General features: G+C 31.0%; 1 protein-coding gene across 1 annotated transcript in view; it reads left to right on the forward strand.

The window, feature by feature from the left end:
• LOC127711863 (uncharacterized) overlaps positions 1 to 11,282 on the forward strand; it is a 92,521-nt gene extending 81,239 nt beyond the window's left edge. Inside the window, exons 5-9 of the mRNA XM_052218027.1 lie at positions 4,634 to 4,685; positions 5,064 to 5,164; positions 5,660 to 5,757; positions 10,708 to 10,780; positions 11,148 to 11,282. Coding sequence (XP_052073987.1) covers positions 4,634 to 4,685; positions 5,064 to 5,164; positions 5,660 to 5,757; positions 10,708 to 10,780; positions 11,148 to 11,282 — 459 coding nt within the window. The remainder of the gene's footprint in view (positions 1 to 4,633; positions 4,686 to 5,063; positions 5,165 to 5,659; positions 5,758 to 10,707; positions 10,781 to 11,147) is intronic.
• Positions 11,283 to 11,969: the final 687 nt, after the last annotated feature.

Here is an 11,969-nt window from a genome sequence, read left to right on the forward strand (position 1 = left end):
ATGTGAACATGGTTCTAATAGAACCTTATGCCAATTTTCCTGTTCCGACATGCATGTAATATATATGCCACTGGACGTACACTAATGATCCCCAAAAGTTTATTGAAGAAATAAAGAAACTTCACTCCGGATAGACTGATAGTAGTTGTATTAACGTCTGATCAGCTTGAGGGTTGATAAATTTATTACGTTAGCTTGTGGGGGAATAAACCATTCCCACTATTGCACTTATGCATAAAATATTAAATAAGAGTAATATAAGAGAAAATATAAATACGAAAAGTCGCATATCTGGTAAAAAAAAAGTCTCACCAACTATAGGATTTCACGTACAATTGTCATTATGATCGAAATAACGGACAGTCATTAAAATACATGCATGTACTCTTTGATAAAAAGGGGTGCCGCAGTTGCATATTATTCATCATAAATCTATTTCAAGTTTATACTTTCCTGTTATTCTTATCAGTTAACGCAGAGACATGTAACTATACATCTCTAGTTAACGACAATCAACTATATAAATATCTGAATCTGATGTGACTTGCCGTTCATCTCTAGTGGTTCATCTCTTTCTTTTTTTTTCTTCTTTTTTTTTTATTTGGGCAGGAACAAAAACATTGTTAGATATAATGTTCCCAGGTTTGATGGGGGGGGGGGGGGGGGGGGGGGGGGGGTTGGAGGTCAAGTCTATCGAAAGTTACAAAATAAGAACGTTGTATTTATGAATTTACAATAAGAATTCTGTTCTTGGACGTTGTTTTCTCCTTTCTTTTTTTTTTAGTTCAGTGATTTAAATTGAGAAAAAATCTAGTCAGAATTTAAATCGTTCCGACAATCCCCCACCTAATACTCCTCTAAAATCATGAATGGTTATGCTTCACAATCATCAGAATTTACTTTGCATTGGTACATTCTGTATCGGTAGTGATTAACCTTGACGTTTCCGGGTATAACAGAGCTACTTGTATATTACCTGTATGTGGTTAGGTACATCGTCCCATGAGGTCTTACGTATACAGGTTCACATTTATAATGCTTTCTGACATAACAAGGTTTTATGACATTCACACTTTTGCATGTTCTGTATACCAGTTTCTTATCTTATTTTCAGACCGAATGAGGATGTGAATATTTTCCAGGAAAAATATTGAGTATCAAAGTATCAAATTAATTTCGGGATTTTTTTCTTTCTTGGTATTAAATCACAGAAATTTAAAGATAATACTGCTTATAGATATAAGAAGATGTAGTATGAGTGCAAATGAGACAACTCTCCATCCAAGTCACAATTTGTAAAAGTAAACCATTATAGGTCAAAGTACGGTCTTCAACACGGAGCCTTGGCTCACACCGAACAGCAATTAAGCTATAAAGGGCCCCAACAAATTACTAGTGTAAAACCAGGAGTATTCTTGTCAGTTAAGACAGACATATAATCATATGTATATATATGTCTGCGGTATAGACATGGTTTATGAATGAATGATAAGTCTTACAAAGGTACAAGATATAAAGCACATTGAACATTGATTCCGCCGGTCTGTCTCCATTCAATAAAGGCAAGTTGACGTTAGATTGATTCTGTAAAAAAAATTTAAACATCGTTGGTCAAATAGCTAAAGTATTTGTTGTGAGATGTAGAAAATTTTAATAAGGACATTCCCGATTAGGTAAATGTAGATCGCTTTGGACGGACCAAACTATATTAATGTAACTGATAATTTTCCCTGCACATTTAAATATTCAAGGTTACCGATGATAATTCAAAATAGCACAGTTTTTGGTTTATACGCTCGTTTTTGTGGGCCATTTTTATTTATAAAATTATTTCATTGAAAGTTATTCAGAATTCCGATGTTACAACAAAGTACTCACCCATCTATTTAAAAACTGAGCTAACGCAAAATATAAAAAATATATATAACGGCGGTTCAGGTATTTTGCCACCATATTCCTCCCCAAATGATTATTTTTTTCTGTCTCAAACCCACATTTCTCTTTTATCATTTTTTTTTTTATGTTTTTCAAACCGGAAAATAATTTTTGTTCTTAATTATTCGATCTCATTCCAATAAGACAAAGTTGACCTTAAATTTCCTGTCAACTTTTTAATTATCTTTCTTCAAATGGCTGAAGTATTTATACGTTGTGAGATTTAAAATATTTTGATAAGGACATTAATTCCTGAATATGTAAAACAAGATCGCTTTGGACGGACCAAATTATATAATTGCAATTGGTAATTATCTATTTCAAATATTCAAGGTTACCGATTCTAATTTAAAATAGTACAATTTTTAGTTCATACACTCGTGTTTAGAATTAAATTAATTCAGTATTTCATTGTTACAAAAATATTCAGCAGTCATAATTCATTTTAAACTGAGCCTATGGAAAATATAAAAATATACCACGGCTATCCAGTTATTGTGCCACCATATTACTCCCTCAAAATAATTATATTTCTTTTTTTATTTTCTGTCTCAAACTATCACTCCCGTTTATCATTCATACGAAATGATGTTCACACCTGGAACGGTGAACCGTGACGGCTAAAATTCACTGAGTGAAGATCAAAAGATTAGAATTACAGAATGCAAACCTTTAAATACCTTGAATTTAACCACGCATTCAACAGGTACTAAGTGTCACAGTACAATACACATTGTATTTACACGGTACTAGCGGGAAATGTTTGCTAGACTGAAGTAAAAGGTGAGAATACAAACATGCATTTTTAATACACTATTAGTTAAATATGTTTGTTGAAAATATCCGTCGGAAAAAAAATTCATAAAAAAATTCTATTGTATGATTTACTTTTAATACTATAATGACTATAATCATATCAGAAATCCTTAAAATATAAATCGTACATTTTATTTTTAAAAGTTGCACGGCTGATCACTTTACTTTCTTAATTATTAGTTGGTTAATAACTACGCCAAGAGTCGTCGATGCGCTTTAAATCGCGTTATTAGATGATTAACGAACAAGACTTAAATGAGATTAATTCCACTCCCGGCATGCAAAAAGACTTAAACTACGTCACAGAAGTCAGGAAGTTCGAATAAATAAAATTAATAATTCCCAATTTTCTTCTTTATTAGTTTTCATATCCAGATAAAACTTGGTGAATATGTTTTTTATGGTATTATGAACATAATAAGATGATAAGTAAAAAATCGCGAATTTTCCCTTTAAGTATTCGATATTTATTAAAACAAAGTTTACTGCTCCTGACATCATTGTATATTATTTATATTACATGAACACCATGTGACTATTTTAAATAGACAGGTCTGTGAATTACTTGTAAACATCACGAAAAAAACACTCTGTGTAACTCAAACTTGATTCAGTAAACTACAAATAGAGCATACAAGTAGTTGAATGGCTCTTACACTAAATGCGACCGTGTATTTTGTGAATTGTTGTTGTTAAAAATACATAATGCGAATGAGAAACCCGTTGTTTTAATTATTTTTGAAGACATTTACTTTCAAAATTGACCTCAGAATTTTGGCACTGTACGATTCATTCTCTTTGTAGTTTGTTTACTTTCTTTAGCACCGTTCGTTGTACATTCTTGTACTGTTCGTTGTGAAAAAGCCTATCAATAGGGTAGAAATACGAATGACACGGCGTGACAAATTTTCAAAGCTTTTTTAAGCGAGTTCTAAAACTTTTAAAGGAAAATTCTCCGTAGAAATACGTTATATTCATGAATGTTCTGCTCCAGTAAATTTTCGGATCCATGACAAGCTTTTAGCAAACTCACCAACAATATTTGAATATGCATGATATGAACGTGGTTATACCCGTGTTTATTCAATTAAGCATATACGACTAGCTTGCATTTCAAATTGCAAATACCATCAATATTAAAGTCATTTAAAAACTATTTTCAGTTGTTGCATGTCGAATACATATAAAAAAACAACAATGAAAATTCATCGCACATCCAAAAATTCCACATCAGAAATGATTGCACTTACAGTGATAATTCATCGCATCTATAGTTAAAATGAATCGCATTCAGTAATCAATAATATCAGAAGTCCATTACTAGACGTCTAGTAATGGACTTCTGATAATATGGATTCTGCTGCTTTAATTACACGTTTTGGACTTAAATCCTGTTATTAAACATTAAAAAGTTATATTCTAATGAAATTGTGTTAAAACATACATTCAAATCAATTATTGTGTATTTTCAAAAAGTAAACAAACGCAGTTTTTCCCATCATCCTTTATTCTACAATAGACATACTCGCATACAACAGTGAAAATGAACTAACTGGATTCGCACTTTATATACACTGATATGTATCTGATCTTAGGCCGTTGAGTTTCAATAAGATACATATATAAGTGGAAATTCGTACGTTTTGAGAAAAAAAATTCTTTGAGTCATAAAAAGACAAAAGTTGCTAATAAAAAGAAAAAAGTAATCCCATAAGACAGTAACAATTTACCGAATACTTTGTATAATACTGTTGAATAAAATGTGAACCTTTTCAAAGCCTAAATATGAAATCCACTCGATTCTTAAAATAAAAAATCGAGTTGTGTGTGTTTGTCATCAACGTGTACAGGATAAAACATTGCAATATATATATTTTTACAGAGAAGCGACCACGAGATATGGCAGTATTCATCAACTGATGGAGATCATGGTGGTAATATATTAAAAAAATCCAATCAATAACCTGATATATAAATTACTTTTTACAAAGAATTATAAGTATCATCTATTATATGTATGAAATACAGACATCTTAGAAGCTTAAGTGGTGATAAGTGTGGTATATAAACTCATCATAGATAACAGGACTAAAATTGTACATACGCCAGATGCGCGTTTCGTCTACAAAAGACTCATCAGTGACACTCGAAACAAAAAAGTCAAAAAGGCCAAATAAAGTACGAAGTTGAAGAGAAGTGGAGACTAAAAAATCTGATAATCCTATGCGTTTTTTTCAAATGTAAATTTAAAATAGAAAACATTAGATATTATTAAAAAAAAAAGCTATATGTAAATTCTAACACTGTTCCAGGTTACCTTGATCACAAGTATGAAGGGAAAAAGACTGACACTGGATACACTCTGACACGTCATCATTATAGTTCCCAAACTGTCCTGAGAACACATAAAAAGGTAAGCACTAATTTTGATGCATATACTGCTGATCATGAGTGCTGACAAATATAAGAATATCTTTATGAAACAAATATTTTTGATTTTTCTAAACAATATGCAAGTATATGTCATGAATATGTATCTATCTTTCGAACCAGGACATTAAAGTTCGATAATATTGTTACAGATCTTTGAATTTATTCAGCAAGAGTTAAGAAATGAAATCTGTCAATCTGAACAAACACGAATACTTTCATGTGTATATAATGAACATACACGATCGTCTTATAATGTTTAGAAACATTAGTGTCACGGAATTAATCAAGCTTCTGTCACGAGTCCAACATGCGTTAATATTTAGACATGGTCTGGTTTTTTAATGTTATGTGGAAGTATCAATATATTTTCCTCGCCACAAACTTATCTCAGACATGCACAAAAAGTTAAGTATACAATATTGCTTTATTCATCGATATCATTCTTTCATTTGCACAAAATTATCTTTTATTACAGGTGATGCATATTGACCATTCTGATAATATCATGGAAGTAAAAGCTTTTGATAATATTACTATGAACGGTGATGCTCCAGCCACACAGCGCACTCTCGGGTATGTAACGTACTATTAAAGAATCTTACAAATTCCAGTGCCATTTTGCATCGTAGCACACTTTTCAAAAGCTTTTACAATAGCAACCTGTTATACTGTCATCCCAAGATGGGCAACATAATATTATGGTATAAAGAAAAAGACAAAAAGACGACATTCGAAAAAACAGAAATCCCACCTATACGTACAACTGGTTATATATAGTGAACTCGTGTTCTCCGGTTTGTTAGTAGGTTCTACTCATTTAGTGACATCTATATATAGCTATTTTATTTCACGTTAATGTGATGATGAAGGCATAATAAAATAGCGGTTGCGAAAGTGTCTCGTCTAACGAGATTAATTATTACGATACAAATGAATTCAATTTTCTATAACACTAAGACATAATACATGCCTAATGTGGGAGTGATGCATATGAGTTTTACAGATATATATTCTTCGTCTGAAATTTAGTCCAACATTGTTCGATTAATAAAATTGTTTATAGAAGACTGGTGTATTTTCCTAGAACATCCTTCCGACTTCGGCTATATCTAAACAAAAAATTTGGCAATTAAGTTCTGGATTTCATTTACCAAGTGTTTGTCCACTTTTCTTATTTTCATACACTCATATAGTAATAAATCCCAGACTGTAAAATGTGTACAAGCTATCGTGTAGTTTTATTACACAGATGGGAACCAGGGTCAAATTGAAAAAAATGAGGGGGGGGGGGGGGGGGAGTAGTGTGGACAATGTTAAAAAGATCGCTGCATGAGCACAGTGATTTTTTTTTTGCCAGTAGGTTAAAAGAAACCCTATTGAAACTATGTTTATTCGCACGATTTAACCGAGCGGATACACATGGAACAGTCATCAAAAAGAGTTATATAATACGATGTTTATACAATATGTTAACTCGCTTCGTATATAAAAGCTCCAATTCACTGGATAAAAACTTTTTCAGTGAAACAAATCGTACTTTTTTATATACAAAGACGTGGTAACTTTGTTATAAATACCAAATGTTTTAATTATGGCAGCAGCGTTTGGCTAGGACTATTCTATATTTAGTATAAAAGTCCCAGCGATTGGAAGTTGTAACTCCATCTCAGTGACGAACTATAAACCTTGAGTTGATGATGGTGCATTCAATTCAAAAGCTTTATTTATAGTCGGCATGTCACATAACAAATAAACATAAGCTCTTTGAGCTTTTATACCCGACAAATACATACATTTACACAATAATCATACACAATACTAATATTAAAACATACTGAAAGACATATAACATACATTTCATGCACATTTAGGCTGAACTAATTTAAATATTATATATTATATACATGCATGAGCACTAAGCTAAAAGCAACATAAAAATTAAAGCACAGCAATCACAAATTATAAAAAGCTAAGCAAATTACTTACTTTAAGTGATGGCATATTTTATTTCAAAACGGGTAAGTCTTCATATGTGCTATTGTAATCCTGGTAAATGAAGCGGCGTGCTCTTTCTTGTACTTTTTCAATTTTTGTAGTGCAGAAATGCAGAAATGCCAGGACAATGAGCAGAAATTAAAGTTTGACATAATGAAGGAGTGATATATTGTTAATTTTCCAAGTTTGTTCAAGTATTTGCTAAGTCAAGGCTTTTTTTGAAAACATTTAGTTGTCTGGATGCTTTTTTGCAGATGTTCGATATATGTGTGTTTTAATTTAGTTCAAAGTCAATGGTGATGCCTAATTGTTTGACCTCTTTTTCACATTTTATTTTGTTACTTGCCAAATCAAATGTAATGTTTTTGCCCATTGTTTTTTTGCCAATTGCCAAAGCGTGCATGTACATGGAGCTGGCCTTTGCCAAAAAAAATCGCCAAAGCAGCGGAGGCTGATTATTTTAACATTTTTAATGCCATGCCAATTTTTTTTTTTCAAATATATCTACAGCTGAATCAACCGCATTAATCCACTTAGTATCATAAATCATTTGGGTGAATGGTCCCACCTGTTTGTTGCAGGATATTAGCAGGTTATTAGATATACCAATTTTACAAAGGTATGTAACTCTTTAAACGCGCCTTTTTGAAAAGAAAGTTCCTGCTTAATTTTAAAAGTTTCTGCTTTTCTTACAGTTCACCTTTGCCAGTCGACACAGATATAAGAGTCTATTCTTCAGGAGGTAAAAATCGTAATACTTTATTTTGCTTCGTCTTGAATTGATAGGGCTTGTAAAATAACCGATTAATAAATAAAACATTTGTAAAAAAAAAAAACAACAAACAAATCACATTCTACGAACAGTACAAGAAAAAGACAAAAAAAAGTAAATTAATCTTGACTAATAACCCTAAGCCAAGGTTACATCATCCTTAATATTAATGAAATATTTGCCACTGGACGTTAAGCAACTTCTTCCAACTAACAGTCAATCATTCATCAACCAAAGAGTACAACTACAACATGTACAAGTCAAATTGGCACTAAGTTGATTCAGCAACTATAAAAAATGTCAAATAGGCTTTTTAAAGTTATTATGTTGTACACTTTTCAAATGTATATAATAAATTAAATATCTATAAAAATTTACCTTTAAACATGTACTCGTGTTGTCAATGGTTGTAGATTTGAGTCTGATTTCAAAGTGCCTTACGAATTCCTTGGTATACATGTACATATAACATGTATTCTCTACTAATGAAATATCTAAAATTTGTATTGTAGATTTTCCAGGTATCTCAGCCACAGCTGAAACAAGAGTACAGCTAACACTGAAAAGGTCTTTATACGATAATATTACATATCTTGTAGCGCTCTACTGCTTTCATTGGAAATTACGATCACGTGTTTCAAATGTTATTTTACGTATTCGAAGCCTAATGTTTCTATTTTTAGGTATATTGACGCCATGTTTCTATTTATTTGTATATTGACGGTCAATATAAAAAATCCGTTACTAAATTTAGATCTATGACATCATGATAAAATTGAGAATGGAAATGGGGAATGTGTCAAAGAGACAACAACCCGACCATAGAACAGACAACAGCAGAAGGTCACCAACAGGTCTTCAATGTAGCGAGAAATTCCCGCACATGGAGGCGTCCTTCAGCTGGCCCCTAAACAAATATATATACTAGTTCAGTGATAATGAAGTCACACATAACAACCATAGAGGTAGCGCCGCAGCAGACGATAAGAAATTTGCAAGTTTATCAGATGGAGATATCAAGAATTTTACGTTAAATGCAGCGCTGAGAATACAAGAAAGCTAACACAACAAGCTATTAAGTTGTTCAAAGAATATTGATATTTTCAATAACATATTAAAAAATTTTCAACATACAATTTAACATGTTTAAGAATACACAGAAAGAACAATAAGTGCCATTTTCCTAATACATTATTTACATATGTAATATAAAAATTAAGGAATTTCACTCAGTCAATACGTTATATATGGACCTGCACTCAGACTTTGTCCTCGGTCAATATAATCTGTACAGGTCCATATATAACGTATTGACTTCGTCAAAAGTCCATAAATGTTAAATATTTTATATGCCTTCTATAAATTATGCATATTTTTACATTAAGCATATATACCCATCACCTCTATATAAAGTTGAAATAAAAGTTTAAATCAAAATCTTCTTCAAAAACGTACTATTTGGTATCTACACCTATGCAGTATTTGCAATATATTTGGAAAACTATAATCACTTGATTGGAATATTTGGACAGATTAATTATAAACGGATATTGATTTATAAGTTTAGAAGGAAAGTTCATTCTTGTGAATATAGTGATTATGTCTCAGGCCCATACGAAATAAGTAGAAGGATTCCACCTAGAATCTAGTAGGAATGTAGTAGGAATCTACCTAGAATCAAAGATTCTATATAGAAAGTAGGGGGGGGGGGGAGGGAAAATGAACAAAATTTTGACTGGATTTTTTATTTTTTCAATAGCAAAATCCTACCATCTAGCTGGAGTTTTTAAAGTCTGTATGGATTTTTTTCTGTTTTGAAAATCTTAAGTGGGAATTTGGACAGAAAATATGATTAGATTATTCATTTTCCTACTACAAGATTCCTACCAGAGTTCAATTTATTCCTACTAGAAAATCTTTCTACATGGAATCTTTTTAATTATCTTAAACTGTATTCCTGTTTGCTAATGACACAAATTTTGCTGTGTTAAATGCAACCAAGTTCCAGTTCAGAAATTCAAAAGTAGGAGGGTAAAAGAATGAAAAGTTGTGTTGGAACACAATGCTGCATTTAACAACTACAATATTGAAATATGAGAAAATATGGCTCATGTAGATTGAAGGTAATTTTTATACTTTTAAGATGAAATTTTTGATCTGTTTGTCAATATGTAGTAATCAGTTAATTCAACAATAGTGCATAATTTTACTCATTATTTGTTCATAACTCTTTAATTTCATCTAGTCAACATTTTTGCCCATCTACATATATAACACAATTTCTAGCTTGAATATATCAAAGCTTCCTCATGTACATTTCAAAAGTCAACTTTTTTCAAATGAATATATTCCATGCATTTCCTTTGTTCTTTGTTGCTGAGATTCAAACTTAAATGATTGACCCAGTTGTGTTCTTGTGAATATACACTTACATTTTGTATATTTTTAGAATTCTACTAGAAAATATTTTTTCTATGTGGAATTTTGAAAAATTCCTACCAGGCTTTCTAGTAGGAATTTTATTTTCCCGCCAAATTATTTATATACAATATTCCTACTAAGAAATTCCTGCTAATTTAAATTTTTTGGCTTTTTTCTGTGTGGATTCCTACTACTGTCTGACTGGAATATAACTATTTTCTGTTAGGAATTCAATGCAGTATTCCTACTATATTCCGTGTACATTCTGTGTAGAATATTTCATACAGGTGATTAGAGAATGATTGACTGATCAAAACTAATTCATAATTTTGCAGGAAAATTCATTCTAACGAATTTAGTGATAATGTCATTGATGGTTTAGTAAGAGACAGTATAGTAGTAACTAAGGTAATATCATTTTCTTCAATCTTTCCTTTTTTTCCATTAAAAAAACCACAATTAAACACTGGAGCAAAATATCTTTAAGTAGAAGTCATATTTTTCAAATTCTGAATGCTTGCATTTGTAAATCAAATATCTAAATTGTAAAGACTAATTAAGAACTGACTATAAATTGTGTCATCTATAAGGGGTGATTAATTACCATCTGTATTTACAAAACAAAACTATATAACTTATTTTTGTACATTCTGTTTACTTCATATTACATGTATTACTAACGAACTATTTGATATTGGATGTTTATGAAAATGATGTTCTTATTTGTCTGTTATTTTTTTTTTACTCTAATCATAATTAAACACTTGAATTATAGAAACCTTCAAAACCAACAACATTAAAGGAGACAGGAGAAATAATCAAAGATTTAATCACATGTGTGCAGAGACATCAGAATAAATGTAGGTATACTCTTGATTGGAAAAGTAATATAAGTTGTTTAGTGTCTTAATTCTGATTTTAAAGACCTGAATGACATATAATTATATAGTCAAACCTTGTAGTGTCAAAAACTCAGATAAATCAAGATATTTTGTCAGCCTCTGCAGAATTTCTGTTTGTTCAAGGCAATTCTGATGAGTTAAACTCTGTTGATTTGAAATCTTGGTTTACATTTATGGACATAAGTTAAGCACAATCTGTGGAAGTTCGAAATAAAAGAAAAATCAGGACAAAATGCAGGAGGACAAGAATACTTCTTTAAATTATAAATTTAATTGTGCACCTAAATGGGTTTTCTTAATCAATTCTCTTTCTACCTGTTTTTTTTTTGTATAACACTCAAAGTGGCATGTCAAACTTATTGTTTGGTGAAGCCATTGCTGTTTGACAACACATAAATCATGTAAATTATAGTTGTGTAACACAGTTTACAGACCAAATGACTTGACCCAAACTAGTTGTAACATTAAAGCAAAGATTTCTTGCAAAATTACTTTTGTACATTTACCTCAGGAAATCAAATCTGTTTACATTATAAGACATGGAAAACTGAGGTAAAGGACTAATGAAGGGTCAATGTTAACTAATCTATTTAGTCAGGCACTTCTAATTTGCAATCACTAATTCACCAAATTCAACCTAAAATATTATATTAAGTATATTTTAAGCATTGCCAATTTGATATGTTAGAGAAAAT

Source organism: Mytilus californianus, unplaced genomic scaffold, assembly GCF_021869535.1.
Source record: "Mytilus californianus isolate M0D057914Y unplaced genomic scaffold, xbMytCali1.0.p SCAF_8, whole genome shotgun sequence".
In the NCBI taxonomy this organism is placed as follows: domain Eukaryota; kingdom Metazoa; phylum Mollusca; class Bivalvia; order Mytilida; family Mytilidae; genus Mytilus; species Mytilus californianus.